The following is a 24,133-nucleotide window of genomic DNA, read 5'->3' as shown; positions in this document are numbered from 1 at the left end:
ACAATTGATGTATGTATGGATTGTGATAAGAGTCATATGAGCGCTTAATAAAACGATTTTTTTTTAAAAAAGCAGAAAATATGTTTAAACTTTCCATTTTTGACAAGTATGGAGCCCTTGTTGGGCTGCTTACTAAAAGGCCAGCAGTTCAAAACCACCAGCTGCTCCGTGTGAGAAAGATGAGGCTTTCTACTCATGTAAAGAGTTACAGTCTCGGAAACCCACCCATTGGAGGCATTCCAAACCTGTCCTCCAGGGTCACTATGAATTGGAACTGACTCAATGGCAGGGAGTTGGTTTTTGGAGGTTTGTATGTACAAAGCAAGGGCTTGATTGAGAATTGTATGACAGGGAACACACCTGCTAATTCTCTCACCATTATTGGACCAACAAGGAACTCTGATGGCGTAGTTGTGAAGCACATGACCGGTAACCAAAAAACTGGAGGTGAGCACTCACCTAGCAGGTGGGATAAAGGGGAGGACCTGGCAGTTTGCTGTGGGAAAGATTTTCACTTTAGAACACCTTGGGGGGCATTCTGAGGTCACTGAGGTCAGAGTTGACAACAGCCAGCGGCAGCTGTCTGATGTAGTGGGAAGACAAAAGATGAAGTTAGTACTCCTGCTGATTCACTTTAAAATAAGGCATGTTTCCCGTGCACTCCACTTCAAATCTGCCTTTGCCTAAATGTTCCTTCGAGGCCATCCAAGCCAGGGGCTGGCACAAGTTCAGACTCAGTCCGGAAAAGTCTGGAAATGGTTTCTCTGAAGAAGAATCCTCATGGAAATGCCTTCTCGGGAAATTTGTTAGAAGTACTGGGAAACACCTCGAGACATCTCTAGACTCCTAGGTGTGGTCTGTGCCGAGCCTGCATTGGTGCTCAGACAGAGTGAATGTTCAGCAAGGTGCCACCGTCTGAAGTCAGAGCCGGTCTCATCACTGAAATGAGGCAGTGTGCTCAAACCCTAATAGTGCATTCAGTGAAGAAAAAGCTTCTGAGATGCACATCTTTCTTGAGAACTACTAGGTCTAAGAGGTGGGAGAGCAGTTACTGGCCTCTGCCTGAGTGCCCCCAGCCCTGCACAGGCCGTGCTGTGGGACAGAGTGTCAGAATTCCACACCAGGCCCTGTCTTAGCAGGAATCTAACCGCTCCCCAGCTGCATCTGGGGGACTGAATATTGAGAAGAATACCGCTCATCTGTGAGCAGAATCAGGGCCCTGCCAGGGGCAGAGGTTAAGGACAGTGGACTCTGCTCGCCTCAGCCACCAGTAGGGAAGGAAGGCAGCAGGCCTTGGGTGTTGGACTAGTCATGAAAGATGGCTCTCTCCAACCAGCGTTTTGAATCATCCCATTGTTGGTTCCTGGGAGCTTGTCCCTGCTCGGGGCTTGTGGGATGGTGGAGGCTGGCTTCCTGTGCTGGGAGGGGCAGCCCACTTGGTTAGGCTGAACTCTCCAGAAGGTGATTGTCTTAGAGCCTCTGTGGTCCAAGAGCCAGCAGCTGCAGCTCCGTGGGTGTCGCAGTGCCAGCCGCTGGTGCTCGAGGGCCGGGTGTCTCTCATGCCCCTCCTGCTGGACTTGCCCAGTGCGCATGCTGAGTCGCCAGGTCCAGAGGGTGCAAATGGGAAGGACTTCGTTTTGTGCCTTTTGGGGCCAGCACAGCTAGTGTGGGTTCCACCCAGTGAGGGTGAGCCCGGCTACCCATTGTGGGGTGAGGACACCCTCATGGGGCCTGCTTGCTGCCCCCATCAGGAGCCAGCAGCTCTTCAGGTGAGAGTGGCCACAGGTCCAGCCAGTTCCTGCTTTGGGCAAAGGCCCAGTCAATCACTGACTCCTGAGGGCTCTGTCCTTCCTTCTGCTTCTACAGATCACACCCAGATGCTTCCTTGTTTGAACTGATTATAGATCCCCTTTGCCCAGTTTTCTCTGCCGGCCTTCTCACCAGGCTCTGGGAATCCTGCCTGGCCTGTCGCCTTTCTAGACCCTCGCCTGTCCTCCCTCAGCCCTGTCCCTACCCAGCTTCCCTGGCTCCCCCGAGAGGCCTATCTCCCAGAAATTGCTGGCACAACAATTACTTTTCCCATCTGACCTGGGTGCCAACAACAACAACATCCACCCCCACCCCAGACTGGCAGCCCATTATTCTTCACAGCCCCACCCCCCGCCCCAACCACATAGCTGCCGCCCCTGCTGTCTGCTCACCCATCTCTTTCATTGCAGTTTGGGGCTGAATTCCGGAGGTTCTCCCTAGACCGCCACAGGCCGGGCGAGTTCAAGGACTTCTACCAGCTGGTGGTGCATGCCCACCACCTCACCGGTGCCGATGTGACCATAGGCTACGCGGACGTGCACGGCGACCTGCTGCCCATCAACAATGACGACAACTTCTGCAAGGCCGTGTCCAGTGCCTGCCCCCTGCTCCGAGTCTTCGTCCAGAAGCGAGGTAACACAGGCAGCTGGAGCCCAGGGCCCTGCTTAGTCAGGGAGGGAGGTTTGCTACACTCTGTGGCAGTCATGAAAAGCTGGATTTGAGCAGTGTTACCACTTTAAATGGGGTTGATCTCTGACTTTTCAGTAATGGGGGAAGCATAACTGATTCTTCCAGCACGTTAGCTGGAAGAAATAAGGTGTACACACACACAGAAAAATAGGGGTCCTCAACCTGTGGGTCACGACCTTTCACAAAGGTTGCCCGATTCATAACAGTTGCAAAATGAAAGTGATGAAGTAGCAACGAAAATAATTTTATGGTTTTCACATAGCTCAGTGAGGACAAGGCGTGAGCCAGTCATCGTAGGAGGCCACTGAGGGCGGGTGACTGGGGTGTTTCGCAGCTGTTAGGATGGGAGGCAGTTCACTTTACTTGTCTGCCTTGCTCGGTCTAGCTGCAGAGCCTGGGCCCTCAGTAATACACTGTCAGCCTGTGGCAGTAGATGACTCACAGATTGGTGGATAAGGGTAGGGGGCCTGAAGCTGGTGCACCCCCAGACCTGCCTTTGAGAGGGTTTCTGCTCCTCTCCTGTCTGGGAGGCCATGGACATTCTAGAACATTCTTAGAACAGGAATACCGTGACCCTTTCATGCAGTTCCTCATTGTTGTGGTGACCCCCCAACCATAAAATTATTTTCGTTGCTACTTCATCACTTTCATTTTGCAACTGTTATGAATCGGGCAACCTCTGTGAAAGGTCGTGACCCACAGGTTGAGGACCCCTATTTTTCTGTGTGTGTGTGTACACCTTATTTAAATATCTCTTTTTTTCCCCAGCTAATTTTATTTTATTTTGTAATCGTTTTATTAGGGGCTCATACAACTCTTATCACAATCCATACATACATCAATTGTGTAAAGCACATTTGTACATTCATTGCCCTCATCATTCTCAAAACATTTCCTTTCCACTTAAGCCCCTAGCATTAGGTCCTCATTTTTCCCCTCCCTCCCCGCTCCCCCCTCCCTCATGAGCCCTTGATAAGTTATAAATTATTATTTTGTCATATCTTGCCTGAGAGGACCCCTGTTGTAGAATAAGAAGCTGGAGGAAGCTCTGTCAGTGAGGGGTTGGCGGTGGACCACTGAGTTTGTGATCTGAGGGTTGTCTCTCTCCTCCCTGGGGACCCCCAGTGGCTGGGAAGGAGGCATAGCGCCCAATGGGGTCCAGGTGCAAACCTGGTCTCAGCGTGAGAGGGAGGGGTGGGGCCTGGGGGTATTCTGGGCGCTCTGTGGAGGGGAGAGGGGGGTAGAGAGGCAGGGTAGAGTGGGGGGTGGGGAAGATGATAAGGGCTTCGGGGACAGGACTGCCAAGCTGGTGGGAGAGTCACGCTCTTGGGCAAGTGGCTTCCCCTCTTGCACCTGTGTCCTACTCACAAAATGGCCACACAAGTAGTGTACACCCATGGGTTACTGCTCCCCACCCATGGACTCTGCAGGGGGTGCTGGTGGAGGTGGGGGTCACTGTGGGTTGGTGACAGAGGCGTCGTCATTATGTACTTGGTCAGCGTGGCTGCCCACTCTGTCCGGATCCGAGCTGCACAGAGGCTGGGGCGTTCCTGGTGGTGGCCCAGCCCCCTGAGTGCCAAGTTGAGCTAGCACCGGGGCGTACACTCACACTAAGCGGTGGTGCTGTTTGTGACAGCTGGTGGCCTGCTCCTCCCGGCCCAGGGAGGCCCGTCACTCTGGGGCAGGTGGAGCGCAGGCTTGGCCCAGGGCCACAGAGGGTGCTGCCCTGTCCACGAGGCTCCAGGGCCTCACCTGTTCTCACTATTGGGACCCTTGCACCCTGTTCCCACTCCTTCACTCTCAGAGTGACTGTAAGCGGCATTGTCCTGAACCCCTCTCCCCACAGGAGCCCCCCTTTCTGCTGTTGCCCAGGGTGAGCTCCAGACAAGCAGACAGATGTAAAAACCATTACATGGTCCCGCCTGGCCCTCCAGCTCATGGGGACCGAGCCTCTACTCTGCCCTTGCAGCTCTTGGGCTGACCTCAGAGTGGGGGGCGGGGCCTGTGTTTGTGTTCAAGACAGACTAGCCAATCAGTGAGAGGCCTCTCCACCAGGAAGCACATGGCCCTCTACTGCAGCTTCCTACCTGCAGGTAGTCAGCCAGAGCTGAGGCCCCACAGGGTGGCACCGCATCGCCTTTCCTCCTTTCCCCACACCAGGGCCCTCGAGACCCCATGCACGGATGCCCACCCGGCACAAGCTCACTATCAGACTCAGCAACCCCTTATGGAGTTCTGTATACTGACACGGGTTTTGTTGAAACACATCTTACATTGTCCCCCAAAAAGTGCAGTAGTGCATGCTGAAATGAACCCTTAACGGTTTCCCAAAAAAATAATATATGTTCCACTTAAATAGTTCCTCCCCCCACAAGCAAAGACTCCCGGGGCAAACTGCAGACCAGTTTCCCTTATGAACACAGGCGTGAAGCCCCCTCCACAAAACACTACACACAACCCACGCCTGCGCAAAAACTCACTCTGGCCCCCGCCCGCCCATGTACCTTGTTGCCCAGCACAGCACCGTGCAAAAGGTCGGGTCGCACTCGGCAGGAAGGAGAGACACAGTACGCGTGCGTGGCTAACCATCCGCCCGTTGTGCACTCGAAGCTGGTGAACTTCAGAAAGTCAATAATGTCTCAGTAAGTGTGGTCCATTTGTGAGGCTGGCGCAGGACCTGGCAGTGTTTCCTGCTGTTGTACATAGGGTCGCTATGGATCTGAACCGACTCGATGGCACCTGACGAGTGTGGTGCACTTCCGAAGCGCTGCCGTGCCTGGCTTCTACCAGTAATCAAGCAGGATTCTAGCGAGTGCCACCGATGTGGACTGTGGGGAGGTTGCCAGGCTCGCCCTGTCCAAATCCAGCCATCCTCAGCACATGAAAACACTTTAGCTTTTTAATAACTGTTTTATTTACTATTTGCCATCGCTAACATCTCCTCTTCTCCGGTACTGGAAGTTTCTGCTGTGTCTGAGCTAGCTGGGCCCTGAGGGTGGTGGCAGAACTCGACCAGCAGGTGTGGACAGAGCATCTGCACCTGCAATGTGTCCTTCTGCACGTGGGGGCAGTGTGATGCTTGGCACTCGCTCCTGTACTCTGTTCCCAGAGCTCCTAGCATCCCCGGCTCTGAAAATTCAGCAAATGGTGAAGTACCTGCCCCACCCCAGAACCTGACCCATGAGTGAGCTGCAGAGGACTGTGCCCCCAAGTAGGATCGTGGAGCAAGTTGTCATCAAGCTTGACTGTCCTAGCAGATGCTGTCAACTGCTGGCTGATGGGTGACACCCATGGACAGGACTGTGGGGTGGGTGCTGTGTGCTCACTGACCCCGTGGGCTGCGGAGGCCTGGTGATGGTGGACCACTTGTTTAGTAAGAGACTTTGGCCAGTGGACCTGGCGTCTGGTCCTTCCTGAGAGTCAGGTTCCCACGTTGTCTCCTGCTGCCCTGAGTGTTGGGGCCATGAATGGTCACCAGGAGGTCCCGCGCCCACAGTCAGGAGCTCCTCTTCTGGGCTGGGGCTCCTGGTAGTGATATGACCACCCCAGACATCATCTAAGGCCTTTCTCACGTGGTGCCTGGGGTGGGGCTGTGGGGCTTGCTAAATATGAGGAGCCTCAGTCTCACCCCAACTTGCAGAGCCAGCGTCTGAGGGCCGGGGGTCGAGGTGCAACATCTCCCCTCACTTGGGGGCGTCTTCCCTGGGGCTCCCAGAGTCGTCCTGATGCCAGCACTGCTCTCTCGTGAAACCCTGCTGGCACGCAAGGCACGGGCTTCAGCACAGGGTGGGCGATCCCATGATCTGCTCACTCTGCTTGTCCATGAGTTTTCTGAAGCCCCCTCGCCCCACACACACACACACACACACACACACACACACACACACACACCTCTATCTTCCCAGCTTGCAAAAGATGAACCGGCGCTCCGGATAGTCAAGCAAACGGGTTACCAGAGTTGCTGGCAGTGAGTGAGGTGCGGCCCTCAGTCTCAGAGCAGGACTCGCTGCCTTTAATGCCCACCAAGGTCCAGCCTGGCCCACCCCGCACCCAGCTTTAGGACCAGGGCCTGCACGGGACAGGCCAGAGCACTGGTGAGAAGCGTCTGTTGTGGGCACCGCTCACCTGCATTCCCGGGCCCGCGTCCAGACCAAGAGGTTTCCACCATGACTTTCTTTCCCTGAACGTCAGCAGGATGGCTTCCTCTGTCTGCACTCACTTTTCCTGTTTTTGCCTCTCACTGTCCATCCACTCCTGCTGGAAAATTACTCACAAGGGTCAGAACAAACACACAGGCATCACTTGGCACATCCCCTCCTCACCCGGGCCCTGCATGTCCCCTCCTCACCCAGGCCCTGTACTTGGCATGTCCCCTCCTCTCCCAGGCCCTGTACCTGGCATGTCCCCTCCTCACCCAGGCTCTGTACCCGGCATGTCCCCTCCTTGCCCAGGCCTGCACCTGGCACATGACAAATGGAGGCAGAAATACAGGCTGAGAATGGTCACTGAGTCAGAGTCATTTGCTCCTACATCACTCCTGAGTGTGACTTTGGTGTGCTGGAGTCAAACGTTCCAAAAAGCAGCTCTGTCCTTACAAGTAAAGGAGCTTGGTGATCTACTGGGTGACGAGTTGGACTGCTAACCAAAAGGTCAGCAGTTTGAAACCTCCAGCCGCTTTCTACTCCCAAAGAGTTACAGGGGCAGTTGTACCCTGCCCTACAGGTTCATTATGAGTCAGAATCAACGATGACAGCGAGTTGGGTTTTGGTTTGGTCCCTGTAAGTATAAATCCCTGTGGGACTACCATGAGCCTGCTCCTACAGGCGTGTCTCAGGGCCTGCAGAAATGCCCTTTCCCGGCTGAGAAGCTGCTGGCTGCTAGGAGTGCAGGCTCCAGGCAGAGACCGCCCCTTGAGCACCTCCCGCTTGCTATGTGGAGCTGGAGCAGCAGTGCCTGGTCCCTTCTCCACCACTCACGCCAGCCCCTGGGCCTGCTCCCTTCCGTGGAGCCTGCAGGAGTGCCCCTGCCCTGTGGGACTGGCACCCAGGGAAGAGTCAGATAAAGGAAATTGGGGTTTGGGACTGGTGGGCTGTGGTGGTCTCCGGTCCCTCGACAAGTGTGACTTTGTGGTCCTGCCGAGAAATGTGTGTAGAGACTGGGACCACCTGGGGTTTTGAAGTCTGCAGTCAGCCCCGCGGGGGCTGCTGTCTTTCTGCACATACCATGGCCAGCCCCACATGGGTTCGTCTCAAGGGACCTCCTTGCCCCCCTTGGCCTGGGTTCCTTCTGAGGGGCTCCATGAGGGCTACCTTGTGACTGAGGCCCACCCAGCACCCCAAAGTAGCATCTCAAACTGAAGGCCTGGCCAACTTAAGTCTGAGGCACAGCCCCAAAACTTTAGGGGAGGGCCAAACCCAAGACCACCACCCCAAAAAAACAGACCCAGCAGTTCCCTGTCAGGGACTACCTGTCACTGGGCCTAAAAGCCAATTCTCACCAACGCACCAGAAGCTGCAGGCCCTCAGCTGTGTCCCATTGCCACCACCACTGGGCCTGTGTAAGCACACCTGGGCCACACCTGGCCTGGGGGTGGGGTGGGGGAGGCAGTCTGGTGGGTGTTTGGTGGGAAAGGGAAGGAAGAGAAACTTCCACAAGGTCTGGAAGGCTCTGTGCAGTGTGCGGTGTTGGCCTGGGGGGTGGGGGAGAGACTGCCCCCTCCGGAAGTTCCCTTTGGAAGGCCTGTTGCTTGCCAAGCCTCCAAGTAGAGGAAGGAGCGCTGCCCAGTTTGGGGGTGTGCCTGCAGGGTACAAGGCCAGCGGGGGTCAGACTTCCTGTACGAGCTGACCAGATGTCTTTCAGAAAGCCGCACATGTGACCGAAGCAGTGGAGAGAACGTTGATTCTAGGTGTGCACGGAAGGTGGGCAGGGTCCAGGGAAGGGACCTCAGGTGGATGGCACCGTGTATTTCATTCTCCCGAGGACTGGCTAGACTGTCTTTTGGTTTCTGTTTTAGGAGATGTGTGAAAACATACAAACACAGGCAGGACTGAGTCTCTTTGAAGCCATTTGCTGTGAAAGAGGCTTGCTTCTGATTGTAACCCACACTGTTAACCAGCCTCAGGCCGTGCCACGGTGGGCGGGTGGGCGGTCAGTCCTCCAGGCTGGGGGTTCAAATCCACTGATGGGTGCTTTGGAAGACAAATGGGAACCTACTTCCAGGAGCACGTCCTCTGCGGCCACAGCCACTCGAACAGCTCAAGGCCAAAGCTTGTGTTTTGCAGGCGGAGGAGGGACAGTGGGTACAATGTTTGTCTTTGAGGCCATGTGATTCCATGGGGGGACTGGAGGCTCCTGGAGCCTCACCCCAGCCACCGAGAGCAAGCGTCCTCAACCTTTCCTCTGCCCACTCAGAGCCTCTGCTGGGCACTGAGAGCTGAGGGAGCGGCCTGCCCGTGGCTCTGGTGGTGCTGCAGACCTACTCCTCTTGCAGGCACCCTGGCTGCGTGGCGGGATGAGCACACAGCTGAGGGCTGAAAGGTGGGCAGTTCCCTCCTGGGACAGAGCCCGGGAAGCCACATGGAGCAGTTCTTTTCTGCCCTGTGGGTCACTGCGCTGAGCCAGCTTGCTGCTCCTGTGCTTCACCCCTCGCCTTGGGGGAGATCTTGCCTAATGGAGCTGCAAGGGGCCCAGGGGACATACAGGACTCTGTCTTCCGGGGCCTGTGGGCCAAGGTCCCCACACCCCCCACCACCCTGCGTCCACCAGGTCATCAGATTGAGCAAGATACTGCTGGGCTGGCATCTGCTGCAAAGGACCCACTCCATGGTGGCCAGCGGGTGAGGGGCAGCGAGGCCGGGCTCTGGGTTACCCGACAAGGCCCTGCGTCTGATATGTCGGCCAAGCCGCCGCTGGGCGCCAGCCATGGGGACGCTGGAGGCAGCCACTCTTGAGAGAGGGTGTTTTCTGCCAAGTTATTCTTGGTGGTTTCAATTACAGCTGTCCCCTCTGGAAACCACTGTCATGTCTATAAGTATAGGCTGAGTTCAGCCCTGCCTGCAGCACGTCTGGAGGGGCTCCCAGACACGTGGACAGCCCCTCAGCCTCCTATGTCCCTGAGTTGCCAGGTATCTGGTGACTGGCAGGCACCACACTGTGACAGGGGCCAGGCCAGGGATGGACCACACTGGTAGGGTCTAGGCCAGGATACCTCAAGGGACATGCCACAGTGGAGCAGGGGACAGGCCGGAGTGCCTGTAGAGAACTGGCCAGTCATTCTTGGTAGCAGTTTTTCCTGTAGCATTGCGTTGCCCCACATTCACCAGGAGCCAGCACTCAGGCCACTACAAGGTTGCCATCACCCGGACAGTCAGGGAGGAGGCAGGGGAGGACTTGCTGGCCCGTGAGCGGGTGGCAGGGATGGCGTTCTTGTTGGAGTATCCATGGGGGGTGGACGTGTCAAGTGCTGCAGAGCCGCCTGCCCAGGTCCTGATAGGGTTGTGCATTCCAGTCTTTGTTTTCTTCCCGTTGCTTCCTTCTTTCGTTCTGTGTGCACAACTTTTGTGTTTCTTCTGTTAAATCTAGTGCCAGGTATTCTGTGTGCTGCTGTGGTGAACGGGACTCCTCGGATGGTTCGTTGCTAATGTACAGACTGCGTTTACTTGATCTTTGTGCTCTCAGCTGCAAACTTCCTGAGCTTGTTTATTCTGGGTGTTCTCTGGGGTCTGTTATAGGCAAGCTCCTATTCACTTGCAAGCTGAGATAGACTGACCTCTCCCTTTCCAACTTGGATACTTTTTTCTTATTTCCACCCCCAGGTTGCTTGGCTGGGGCACCTGGTGGAATGGACAGAGCGTGGCTCTGTCCTCCTAGCCCTGGGGTCTTGCCTCACCAAGGACGAAGTGAGCTTGGGGCTTTTTGTGGATACACGCTGTCAGGTTGGGGACCTGGCATTTCCTTGTCGCGTCACGGACGCGTAGATGCTCATTTCCCCGTTTGGGGAATTCAAGGCGACCTTGGAGCAAAGCAGCGTGTTAGAGACAGACAGTGCAGGCGATCCAGAGTGACAGCCTGTTGGTCGCAGGAGGCCGGGTTCCCGGCAGCGTCTAGACGTGTGGTTTCATGATTGCCGTGGGCTCTGCGCCTGGTTTCCTGGGTTTCCTGGGAATTTAGACTTCACGCCACAGCCTGAGTGAGAGTGTGCGACTCTTGCATTTTCCATTCTTGCTCATTAGACACGTAGGCCAATCGGGCAGCGTCCTCCCTGCTGCGCTCAGTGGTCTGGCTCGGGCACTTGTGGGTGCCTCAGCAATGTGTGCAGGGCAGGATGGCTCTCCAGCTCAGAGGAGGTTGGGCTCCTGCGGCAGCCTGACCCACCACAAAGGGCTCTGGGGACGAGGAGGCCAGCTTACAGGCCTGGGCCACGCCCTGCAGCAGGGGGGTGGCCAGCGCAAGCCTCCTGGTGCACCTTCCTGCGTCACCCGCTGTGCCATTTGAGAGCTGTGTGGTAGGAAGAGACTTTGGGAGATGGTGCGGTACCCCTGCCTTCCGTGGGCCCTTCTTGTTGGTCCCTGGCTCCATCTGCCAGCCTCTCCCCTTCTTCCGCAGCATCCGGCAGGTCCAGAGCCCAGCACTGCTCACCTGCTGCTCACACCTGGCTGCATCTGCTTCTGCACCTCCCACCCACATGCAGAGCAGGCACCCGCCAGGAGCAGGCTGGGGAGGCCCCCTGGCCACACCGATTTCTCCCAGAGCTTTTCTCAGAGCGGCCGCTAATGGCACAGCTACAAGAGCAGAACCAGAAAACCAGCCCAGGACCATCTGCAGAAACATCTATCCTGAGCCAAATGAAAGCTATCTTTTTCTGAGTATTAATTGCATGAGTTCAAACTCAGTGGCCAGAAAGAGAGAGAGAGACTTGTGGATGTCTGTGTGTCATTTCCTGTTTGTTGATCCAGGCTGAGGGAAAGTTGTTTACATGAAGAGCGCTCTGCTCCTGGCCGGGCCCACACTGCCCACCACAGCACGCCAGCATCCAGGGTGCCCCGGGGTGGGGCCGTGGATCACCCTCGAGGCCTCCAGCCTCTTCGCTTCCCCCGCGTGACCGTGTAGCTGCAGCTCCCTCCTCTCGCTTCGTGTCCCTCCCAGGCGGTCTGCAATGAGCAGACTAACAGGGGTCCTGAGGCGGGGAGGGGAACCGCTGGAGGGGAAGGTGCCAAAACAGTTTAGAAGAGTGGCCGCAGGCACGTGGCTCACCTGTGAGTGGCAGGCTGCTCACCACGCCTGAACTCTGAGGGCAGGATCCTGGGACCTCTGCTTCCCGTCTGTGTCTTCTACCTTCTGTATACTGGCCGTGGGGACTCAGGGCCTGGATGGCACACCGAGGCGGCAGCCAGGACATGCCAACCTAGGTAACTACTTGCCCACAGACCAGAGCCACAGAGGTGGACTGGGCACCACACCTTCCGACCTGGGACCCTTCCAGATGGGAGACTACTCTCTTCAGGCGAGGGGCTGAGGATTCTTCCAGGTACGCCCCGCCCCCACCATCTGCCCCCCAGGTGTGCTCAGGTCACGCCCGTGTTTGGAGGAACGCCATTGGCAGAGAATGGCACCTTCAGATTCCCTGCCCACCCCACCCCTGCTGAACTCTCCTGCTTCCCTGCAGATTGCCCAGAGCTTGTGCAGGTGGGGTCTGCAGGGGAACATGCCTCCTGCCTGCAGTCAGGTCTCTGCATCTCCAGTGGAGTCAGTCTGCTGGTTCCTGCCCTGCTGTGGGGCCGACACTCGTGGCTGGGCTGCTTCTCTGGGGTGACAGACGTGCCCCACCACAGGCAGGTCGTTGTGCTGCTGTTTGTGAAAATGAGGGCAACAGCTACTATTGCTTGCTATCCTTAGAAACACCCAGGGATGTGACCGTGAGTTAGGCAGCGGTTTATAAGTAAGACTCGGAAAGCACAACCAGGGGACAGCAAGTCAGACTCTCCGTTACAGTGAACTCAGTGCTTCTGCGGCCCATCAAGAAAGGTTGGTGGTAAACCAGGGGGTGGGAGAACTATTTGGAGTCACATCTTTGATAAAGGCTTGTATCTAGAATGAACTCTTACAACTCGATAGTAAAAAAAAACAAAAGACCCAATGAACACACTTCTCTAAAGAAGCTGGACAAATCAGGAAAGCACAACAATATCAGGAAAGCACACCCGGCCTCGTTCTTCATCGAGGTGCCCACCACAACCACCGCTGCCCCTCTCGGGTGGCTGTTAGAAGCATGGAAACCACAAGTGTTGGCAAGAATGAGGAGAAAACAGCGCCCTCACCAGGGCTGGTGGGGCTGTCACATGGTGTCTGCCCCATGGAAAACTGACTGGCCGTTCCTCAGGAAGCTGAGATCAGAAGGACTCCATGACCCCAAATCCCTTCTCAAGACAGCTGGACAGGAATGTCCACCCAGAAACGTAGGCATGATCAGCACTGTTCCTGGCAGCCCCAGTGTCCATCGAGAGATGGTGGGTAACACACTGTGCTCTAGCCACACAGGGAGCCCTCCGTCGTCGGTCATCAGTTCATGAAAAGAAGAGCGGTCTGAGACACGCCAGCCCAGGGAACAACCAAGTCAGCTGCTGCGAGGATGGAGGGCGCGGTGCCTGTTGGGGGTGATGAAATGCTCTGTCATTAGATGACGGTGGTGGCGTCACCTCAGACAGAGTGCCTCAGAAAGAGGATTGATGTGAAGACACACATTAAAATGGTGGGTTTTACACTGTTTGAATTTTCTCTCAGTGAAACACAGTTTCAACAGTCAGTTCTTAGGATGCAGCTCTACTGGATACTTACCCTCATGAAGGGATCGGTGAAGATATGGGGACTATAGCAAAGTGTGGTGGTGAAAGCAGATGGTTCCCAGCTGTCAGAAAGAATAGCATTTTAAAAACCGATCTTAAAAACAAGCAGCCATGCAAGTGAGGTGCCAGCCAAGCCCACATGTAAGAAGCCACACCAGCCTGTGTGAGCCACAGATTGTAAATAATTAAATCCAAGGTCATAGAGTAGAGCTTAAATTCTGAACACTTTCTAGAAGTGTACGGATGACCGTGAAAGCCCCAAGTCCACTTGCAGAGTCCCCAGAGGTGAAGCCTCCCTTGAATTCCCTCAGATCACTGACCAGCCTTCATCTCAGACAGAGTGCCTCAGAAAGAGGATTAATAGAGATACAAAAAAAATTGTTTTTAAATTGAGAGTCGTTCTTCCTTGGGACGCAGTTTTAATTCTAGGTTTTATTATTTTTTACTTTGTTTTGGATTGGGGGTTTTCTGTGCTTTATTTTGTTATTATTTTTTTGTCTGATTTTCTTCATGTGAAATCCAGGATAGGTAAATCTATAAGACAGTAAGTAACTAGATCGCTTATTTCTTAGGGTTATGGTGGGGGAAGTTGGGGGACTGGAGTGCTAATAATGAGTACAGAAATGAAGAAAATGTTTTAAAACTGATTGTGGTGATAGCTGCCTAACTCTTTAATATAGGCAAACTGTTGAATCAGACTGTACATGAATTACATTTTTTTAAATCATTTTATTAGAGGTTCATACGACGCTTATCACAATCCATACATACATCAATTGTGTAAAGCACATTTGTACATTCATTGCCCTCATTATTCTCAAAACATTTGCTCTCCACTTAAGCCCCTGGTATCAGCTCCTCACATTTTCCCCTCCCTCCCCGCTTCCATGAATTTACATTTTTAAACACTCAGTAAAACCTTTCTTTTTAATAAAGGAAAAGACTGTTTCAAGGAGCAGACAGGCATAGGTGGTGAACTCAGGCCTGGGTGGGCAGGGCCTGGGCCAGCTGCCTCCTCCTGTGCTCTGTGGCCTGGAGAGTCTCTTGGGGAGGTCAGAGTGGCCATGATGCGCTCTGGCCATGCCCACCCATCCCCCACTGACAGCTCCGGCCAGGGCTCCTGCTGGGCGCTGAGGAGGCTGTGGGCTCTGTGGCACCCTCCTCCCTGAGACCACTCTACTGTGAGGGAAGAAGGCATACCAATGGTGGGAAACGAGAATGGAATTGCAGCTGTGTTTGTTTATGTTTTTCTCCGTTTTTTATGTAGTGGATATGAGGACTTGGCTTATTTTTAACAAAGGGAGAATAACAGATAACTAGACCAAAAACAAGAGGCTTCTTAACTTTTTCTAGTAAGAGTATAAGCGCTCTTCTGCTGATCCCCTTTCATCCTCTCTCCCCACCACTGGGACTGGGACAGCTAGCTTCCTTTTTGGCCCCCTGAGGTGGGGCTGGGGGTCACATGCAGGTGAAACAGTGTTGCTCTATGCAGTATCACCGGGAAAGTGGCCATGGAGGTTGGGGATTGTGCACCCGCCTGTCCTGTTGCCCCACATTAGTGGGAAGATTTGGCTCATTAGCTGAAGACCTGCATGTGATGCTGTTTCTTCTGCTGGTTCCAGCCTCTTCGAAGCCTCACCTGAGGAGAGCTTACTTTGAAAGGCGGTGTCTTCAAGGGACAAAAGGCAGGGTTCAAGGACTAGTGATTCTACCAGCGAGCTTTTAGCCCAGGCTACATCCTTGAGAAAGTACGTGTATTCTCAGCCCTACCTCCCGGCCCTGTCTGTATTCAGACTACGGAGTCAGGGCCACCACGCATCTCTCAGCCTGTGTTTGTGGGGAAGGACATGCGTGTGTACCACCTGCAATCATGTGTGTGTAACGTGTAACAGGTGTGCTGAAAGCCAAACCCAGTGCCGTCAAGCACATTCAGACTTATAGTGACCCTATGGGAAAGAATGGATGTGCCCATAGGGTTCCCAAGACTGCAGTCTTAACAGAAGGGTTGGTAGCTCAAACCCACCAGCAGCAGCAGCTCCACGAGGGACCTTTTACCTCCACAAGACTTACACAGCCACAGAAACCCACAGCGGGGGCTCTCTGTCCTCAAGCCTCACTGGAGCCAGAACCTGTGGGCTTCTTGGTTATAGATCTAATGCATGGTTTCCTCCTCATGGACGCCATCTCTTTTTCCAGCAGGGTGGCTGATGGGCTCAGACCATTAGGCACTATCCAGTCGGTTTCGACCCATAGTGACCTTATGTTCAACAGAACAAAACATTGCTTGGTAGTCAGGTGCTGTATTGGGCTTCTTGTATGTTACACATCATATCTTACATACGTGTGCATGTAGTGTGTGGTCCTGTTTAGTATACTATACACACCCAAAGCTGTGTGTATATACATACACATGTATGATGGAAGTGTGGTTCTTAATTAGTATATTGTGCCTGTGTTAGTTTGGGTAGACTAGAGAAACAAAACTTATAGACACATGAGAATAAGAAAGAGTTTCATATACAAGAGAAATTGAATATTGAGAAAACATACCAGCCCAGTCTAGATCAATTCCATAAGTCCGATGTTAGCCCATATGTCCGACACCAATCTATAAAGTCCTCTTCTGACTCACGAAACACATGCAATGGTGCCGAATGCAGGAAGATCACAGGCCAGTGGGTGGGAAGTCTTGTGTTTCCAGTGGCGTTGTAAGCATCTCAGCACTGGCAGGGGTCTGCATGTGGTTCCTTCAGTGCAGGGCTCTAGAGTAGCTCCATGTGTCTTGTTGGCTGCAATGAGCTATTTATCTCTCTAGCACCTCCAAGGGAGGTCATTGGCAAGTAAACTCCACCCCTTCACTCGTAAGTCTCAAACTGACAACAGATTATGTAACTAGCACAGTGCCCATCCCAGAACCATATGTACACACTCAGAAAAACTCCACTCACTGCCACTGAGTCAATTCCAACTCCAAGTGATTCTACAGAACCGGTTAGAACTGCCCGTGGGCTTCTGATATTAACTCTTGGCACAAGTAGAAAGCCTCATCTTTCTCCCTTGAAACAACTGGTGGTTTCAAACTAGTGACCTTGAAGTTAGCAGCTCAACTTATAACCCACTATGCCACTAGGGCTCCTCTGTGTACACCCATGTGCCTGTGATGATGTAAGTGCAGTGTGGTCCTGCAGCATCCCCATACCCCCTCTTCCCACCCAAACTGGCCCTTTTCCATCTGGACCAGGAAGCTCCCAAATGTGTATTCCAATCCAGCATGAGATGGGTGGTGCATTTTTACGACCAAAAATTAAGGAACCAAAAAAGGTTGATGATACAATTCACAAACAAAGCATGGATCCCCAAGGCTGCTTCATGTTCACTGTGGACAGGCCTTGTGGTGGGGGGAGGCCACAGCCCCTGAAGGCCCTCTGAGGCTGCGTGGAGCAGACGCTGGTTGAGGTGAGAGGTTGCTGTGGCTGTAAGAACCCCACAGCCACCAGCCCACCCGCCCCCCTCAAGAAGCACAGCCTGATCCAGAAATCGCTGTTGCTAAGATAGGAGCCCCTCCCTCCAGTGGCCCCCACCCCCAGTCAGGCGGAAGTCTTAATGGGGACAAGTTGTTCTTGGCAACCATCGGGCAGCCCCGGGATGTTGTGGCGGGGCTCAGCCCAGAGCTTAGTGTCAATGGTCCACAAACGATGACCTCCCAGGACCTGTGCTCAACCATGCCCCATAGGACCTGCCCTGCCCTGCTGTGCCCCCAGGTCGCATGCAGGGTGTGCCCTGCCCTGCTCAGGGCTCAGTGTTGGCAGCAGGCAAGCGCCCCTCAGCCCCTTGCACGCCCTGCCACGTCCATCGCTGCCCTTGGGACCCTGCCACCCCCACAGCTGGGCACCAGCCCCTTTGCTAAAGGGGACCAGAAGGCCAGGCCTGTGATGGCGCCCCACCTGGGGCCCACGTCCTTGGGGCTCTGGGGAAGGCTGTGCCCTGTGTCACCATGATCAGACCGGTCGTGGGAGAGGCCGAACCTCAGTGGAGCCACTCATTGCCCAGAGCTCCAACAGCCTGACTGCAGCCACACTTCCATTCTCCTCAAGCCACCCCTGACCACCTCTGCTGTGACCCCGTGGGCCATGAAGCAGACCCCCCTCCTTGGGGCACACCGGCCCACTCCGGCTGCTCTTTGCAGTCAGCCTCACCTGTGTCCATCCCGAGCGTGCGCATTAAGGGAGGAGGGCTCACACACAGCTCCTAGTGAGGTGACGTTGGAGGCTAGTGTGATATGGGGGCCACTGTGATGTGAGGGACTTGGTGATGCAGGGGTGCTGTGCTGTGCTGTGCTGCGCCACACTGTGGCACAGAGGCACCGAGGGTCAACTGTGATGGCAGGGCTGTCAGAGGGGTGCACTGTGTCACTGGGGCTGTGAACGGGAGCTTTGTAATAGGGGTGCTGATGGGTACTGTGACTGGGGCCGGATGTGACCCAGGTGAACACAGAGGTGGAGGAGCAGTGTGAAGGGACTTAGCATCACGTAGTGTGTGGCTCGGGTGGTGCTTGGCCTGAACAGGAGGACTGGTGAGGCCAAAGCTAAAACTGCTGGCTAGACTTTGGGCTCCTTCTTAAAAAGAAGGGACGGATTTTTGCTCTCCACATGGGAGTGGAAGGAGCATCCGGCCTTGAAAGATGACATCGTGTTCTGACTTGTTCCTTCATCAACTGGTGGTGCTGCTCTGGAATGTTCTGGGTATGTGTGTGCATGCCTGTTTAATTAGGGAGGGAAGGTGTTCTTGGACAAGCTGGGGCTGGAAGAGCCTTCCTGGCCGGGTTGCCGGGAAGTTAAGTCCCTGTTTGCCGCTGGTCCTTTGTGTTCCGTTCAGCCTGCAGTGCAGGGAAGGACACACTCTCCTTCCTGCCTTCCTCTCCCTCCCTGCCCCCACCTTTGCATGGGAAGATTAGGCCAGCAGCCACTTTGCTTTGCTTGGAGGCACAGAGTCCATCGCCCTGCCCGACTCACCGTGTGGCCCATCTAGCTAAGAATCATCTGACTGATTTAAAACAGGAGAGGTGGTGAGCCAGAGACTGAGAAAGTTTGGAGGTGGGGGGCAGTGGTGAGGGTGAGTGAGCAGAGTTCGGGGATGGGGTGGTGGTTCAGGGCTCAGGGAATGGTGGGGAGGGTTAGGGTTTGGGTGAAGAGGAAGGAGCCCAGGGCTTGGTATCTGGCAGGGAGGACAAGAGGGGTGTCCCAGCTGCCAAGACCAGCTTTGAACTGTGCACACCTGACCAGACCAAAGATGCGGGGGGTCCAGGTCTGCTCGTTGCGTTCTTGGTGGAGACAGGGCTCCTGTGGCCACGTGAGGACAGGTATGGATAGAGCGCACCTAACACATGCTGTGAGTTGGGGGCGCCGACTGGCCTCCATTGGGTGAGGGTAAACTGTGGTCCCGTGCAGGTGTGAGCACTGTCGTTGGCCCTATCAGAGACGGGCAGGGCAAAGAGGGGAGGTGGGGAGGTTGGGGTACAGATGGTGGGGCTTCCCAGGAAGGGCGGGGCAAACAGCATGGAGTGGGGCTAACAGCATGGAGGTGGGGCTCAGCGTTCAAGCATAGCCTGCCTTGCAAGCTGACTTCCACCCCTACTCCCACGGAGGTGCCCCAGATTGCCCAGTCAGCACTGGAGACAGAGGGCGGGTCTTAGTATCTGCAAGGATCCAGCCTTGCTTGGATCTGAGAATGTTTCTGGAATGTTCTGGAAGGCTCTGATCAGAGCTACCCCATCAGGTCTCAGCCACCCTGGGTGGGGACTCTAGGACAATCTGAATGTGACTTTGCTGGGCGTGCTAATAAGTTTACCCACTTCCTAGAGGGCTGAGAATTCAGGCCTGGGTTACATACGGAGACTGTTTGCAGGACAGCTGACTGCAATGAACAGGCATCCGAAGCACATGGAAGAAAGGGTGCTGAGGGCAGCAGGGGCTTCTCAGCGGCCATAGACACAGGAAGGACGAAGGTCCGGCCAGCCTGATTCAGACCGTGGGTTTCTCACCCAAAGCTGAGTGGTGGGTTCTAAGCTGGGGCTTGTGTGTGTGTGTGTGTGTGTGTGTGTGTGTGTGTGCCTGCCCCTCCCTGTCTCACACCTGTCAGGTGGACACAGGAAAGGCATTTCTCAGACTGCACTGGCTCCTAGCATTCTAAGACTGTGCTGGTGCCCACCCTTGGGGCCAGAATGCGCCCTGGCGATGCCCCCTGCACCTTCTCTGTGCCTGTGGCAGTCCCACTGGAATGTTGGCCTCCCACGCCAGAGGCAGGGTCCCGCGCAGAGGCTGTTTGGTCACTAGAGCAGCCGACTGTGGGTGGATCTGGAGGGAGACAGGGACAGGCTCTCGGCCAGCCCCTGACTGGTGGCAGCCCAGGCCCAAGGTAGGACATGCTGACAGCTGCCTGCACCCGGGTCCCCAGGGACCGGCCACCCTGCAGAAGGGCTCCCAAAGGGGACCTACGGTTAGCACTGTTCTGACTGGTCCCATCCGATTTTCACCTTAAAGAAAAGGCGCAGCCATCCTGAAGGAATGTTTGTTTTGTACTTGGACTGTACCGTGATTTTTAGCGTTTTGTGCTTCAAGGCATCTTAAAGCACCCGTTTTTCATGGTTAGGCTCATCCATCTTCATATACTCTTGAGATTGTTTTGATAGATCAGTGCTTTTGAGGCATTTCTATGGGTATTCTTAATTTTAAAAAATATTTTAATGAAATTTTGAAAGCGCTCTGGGGCTTCTAGTGAGCTGTCCCAAAACAAGTTCCCTGGAACTTCACAATCTCTCCATCCGCAAGTTAACACCCTCACACTTCTGGGTGCTCCAGGTGCATTTTTGAAACAATTTTAAAGCTACGCTGTTTTGGCTCACCAACCAAAATATTTTATTGTGGTAAAATATACATGACCAAAAAGAAATTGTAATTAAGTAATAGTAACTACATTCACATTGCAGTATCATCACTACCTGAGTTTTTCTCCCCCCACCCCCACCCCCAAACAGAAAGTCAAGTACCCTTTAAGCATTAACTGTCCATCCTTCCCTCACCTGTGGCCCTGACAACCCCTCATCTACTTTGGTCTATATTCATTTACCTATCTCAGATATTATAGATAAGTGGGACCATGTGGTTTTGTCCTTTTGTCTGATGTAATTCACACGAGGTGTTTTTAAGATGCATCTGTGTTTTGGCATTCATCAGGATTTCATTTCTCTTTGTGGCGGAATAGTATTGTTGTGTGGATGAAGCACATTGTTTGTATCATTTTGTTGAGGGACTCTCGGCTTATTTTTTGACGATTGCAAATGCTGCTGTGTGAAGATTGATGTGAACATATCTCAGGTCGGGGCCCAGTTTCGCTCATCTGCATGTGGTTCCACAGCTGCCCCACACTAGTTGCTGAAGAGAGGCCTTTCCCAACAAATGGCCTGGACTCCCTTGTGGAAACCAATTGGATATAGGGGCAAAGGGTTATTTCTGGACTCAGCTCTATTCCAGAGGCCTATATGCCTGTCCTGGCACACCAGCACCACAATGTTTAGAGTGCTGTAGCTTTACACACACATTGAAATTGAGAGTTTTGAGTTTGGCTTTTTATTTTTCAAGACTGATGTCACACTTCAGGGGTGCTTGCTTTTCCATTTCTGTACAATCGGCAGTTGGGGTTTGGGTCAATTGACTTGACGCTGTGGGTCAGTGTGGGTCATTTCCCTGTGTTCGCTTGGGGCATACTTTCCTCTTCGTATAGTTCCTCCAGCTGTAAAGCTGGACCATTGGCTTGAGATCTTCCTCTTTAAGAGGGGTGGTTACAGCTGTAAATTCCCCTCTCAGTACTGTGGGGTAGCTTCATATGGGGTCTGTTGGGGTTTTCATTAGTTTCTAACTGGCCTGTTGATTGGTGCTTGACTTCCTGGGTCATTCAACAGGATGTTGCTTGATTTTCAAATGTGTGAATTCCTCAAGTTCCCGTCTGATTTCTAGTCTAATTGATTGCATTTGCAGAAGATTCTTTGTATGATTTCAACCTATTTAAATGCATGCCACTTATGCTATTGTCTGTCCTGGAGAGAAAGGGCCATGTGTGTTAGAGAGGAATGTGTGCTTTGCTGTAGTTTGGTGGGGTGTTGTATGAGGTCTCATTTACAACAACTGTTATTCCAGTTGTTTCCCATTGACCAGTCTAGATTTTCTGCTACTGAAAGTGGTGTTGAAGTCTCCAACCATTGTAATTCTGTAGTAATTGCTTCATGTATGTCTGGGCTTTGATGCCAGGTGCTTTCATTATGACTCTGTCTTCTGGGTGATTATTTAAGTTCTTACTTACCACAGTGTGTTGTGTCTACTGCTAATGTAGCCACCCCTGCTCTTTGGACTAATGTTTGCATGGAAATTTCCCCTCATCCTGTCACCTTCAGCCTACCAGTGTCTTTGGATCTAAAGTGGGTCTCTTTGTAGACATGATGTGGTTGTATCATGTTGTCTTATCCATTTAGCCAATCTTTAAATTTTGAGGGAAGAGTTCAATCCACTTACAGTCCATTGTTGAAAGGAAGGACTGGCTTGTCTTTTTGAAATGTACTTAGTGCATGCCCAGGATGCCTCCTTGGAGGCGGAGGGACACTTTAGTTGTGGGGACCTTTCCTCTTTCGTAATGCCCATCGCCCCATCTCAGGCACTTGAAGACTACTGGTGATGCAGTTTTCATGCCAGACCTGACTGTTAGGAACGTGATCTGATCAGTTCTTGGGGCCAAAAGATCGCAGTGTTGGATGGTGTGCTTCGCAGCCTGTGCATGCTTAAGACGCTGCCTGGGCCGTTTTTATTTCTGCCCTAAGATTCCTGTCATTGCCACTGCCAGCTGGTACCGAAGTGATTCTGCCACATGCAACATCTTGCATGTCTGAGGACTGTGTCCGTTTCCGTGGCTGATCCTGCACAAGGAGATCACAAGGGTTTTCTTCCAAGGGGCCTTTGGGTGGACTCCGACCTTCCATTTACATCACCCACATTCTAACAGAATGCTCCTGTCACCGCTGCATGCCAAGAGAAAAACTGTCTGCTTGTCTGCAGTTTTAACAAACTGCTCTCAGTCTTTTTGTGAGGGGTTCATGGATCATCTTCCTGCCTGTGGTCAGATGCCCTCCCAGAGGCTCTGTGTTCACCAGTGTGAATCCATGACATGCTTGTGGTGGCTCCCACAGTGGTGGCCCTGCCTACAGGACGCCCAAGCCCCGCAGGTCGCATCACAGGCATTCGGAGGGGCCAGGCTCCCTGCAGCAGGACCCACAACAGTGTGGTTTGACACCATTCCAGGTTTTAGCTGCTGGCACAGTGGGTGTGGTCCACAGATGGCGAGGCCACCAAGGTGCCCCCATAACCTTGCACTCCTGCCACCAGCCCACCCGGCTCCTCGGCCAGGAGGAAGCGTCTCAGCTGCTGGAGGGTGGATGCAGCCCTAGAGACCCAGGGTCTTCACCAGTCACTCAAGTTAGCCGCAGGGGAGCTGGCCTGTCTGGAACTTCCCACTTGGGACATGCTGGGAGAGTGACCGTGGGAGCACAGCTGGTCCCCCGAGAAATGAGAAAGGAACCGAACCGTCTCTCCAAATTGCATCGTGACTTGGCCTTTCTCAGACAGTGTCCAGTCCATGTGTCTCCTCATGGGTCCTCACAGCCCACCCCCTGTCTTCATGGATCACCCCTACCCTCTTCCTGATCCCACCCACACCCCTCCTGTCTGTGTACCCCCTCACTATCCTCACACACCCCTTCCCAGCAAGCACCCCTCTTCCCCTGGCAGGTGGCTACCTTCCTGCCATCACATCTTCCTCCCTTAGCTCATGTCCAGTTAGACAGTCGGTTCAGGACTTTGGAAACTGTGAGGCAGGCTCTGTGACACGCCCCCACCCCCACCCCAGCCAGACCCTGGGGCAACAAGGCTTCCCCCAACGGTAAGTGAGCTTTACCCTGTCTCAGGCACAGATGTGCTAATGTTCACGTGGAATGAAGGGTTATTTTGAACGAAAGTATTTCTTTGAATCATCTTTAGTATGAAAACTTACAATCATCACACTTTTATAGGAACAGGCTTACTTTTTTATTGCTGAAACAAGTTGGAGAAGAAAAATATAACACAAATCTGAAAACGTGTGGATGGGCATTTGCCTATAAACGCATTTTCTTGGTGGAAAACAAAAAATAAATAAATAAAAATAAAAAAATAAATAATAATAAAATAATAAATAAATAAAAATAATAAAGATGCATAAATAAAAATAAATAAAAAACTTGAACTATTGCCTTCCAAAGGAGCTGTGACAACTTCTGATCTTGTGAAAAGCTCTTTTAGAAACCAGAGTTGGAATCCTGGGACACTTCTTTTAAAGACAAGTGGGAAATTCTGGCTAACAGACACATGGGGGTTCATAGTTGAGAAGAGAAAGAGAAGGGTGCCCTTTCCCTGCCACCCCCAAGCTGCTCTCCCTCTTAGCTGGGTCTTCTCCTATAATGCACAATCAAAAAGGAATCATCTAAATTTGAAAGGGGACAGAATCAGCCCAAAGCTGGTTTCCTTTGAGGCCGAAACCAGGTGTGTCTTTACCTTCCCGCGTCTCGGTAATTTCTAACCCTAGCTACTTCCCCATGGCCCTGTCCGTTTCCCGCGTCTTGGTAATTTCTAACCCTAGCTACTTCCCCGTGGCCCTGTCCGTTTCCCGCGTCTCGGTAATTTCTAACCCTAGCTACTTCCCCGTGGCCCTGTCCG

At 53.3% G+C, this 24,133-nt stretch overlaps 1 protein-coding gene across 1 annotated transcript in view; it reads left to right on the top strand.

Moving 5' to 3' along the window:
• Nucleotides 1-24,133, top strand: part of PARD6G (par-6 family cell polarity regulator gamma) — a 51,914-nt gene that overhangs the window by 24,218 nt on the left and 3,563 nt on the right. Inside the window, exon 2 of the mRNA XM_004715930.2 lies at nucleotides 2,220-2,442. Within this exon, the coding sequence (XP_004715987.1) occupies nucleotides 2,220-2,442 (223 nt within the window). The remainder of the gene's footprint in view (nucleotides 1-2,219; nucleotides 2,443-24,133) is intronic.

This window comes from Echinops telfairi, unplaced genomic scaffold (assembly GCF_000313985.2).
Source record: "Echinops telfairi isolate 266 unplaced genomic scaffold, ASM31398v2 ScPeMD7_7400;HRSCAF=8409, whole genome shotgun sequence".
NCBI classification, from domain to species: domain Eukaryota; kingdom Metazoa; phylum Chordata; class Mammalia; order Afrosoricida; family Tenrecidae; genus Echinops; species Echinops telfairi.
This window is presented reverse-complemented; position numbering and strand designations above follow the sequence as displayed.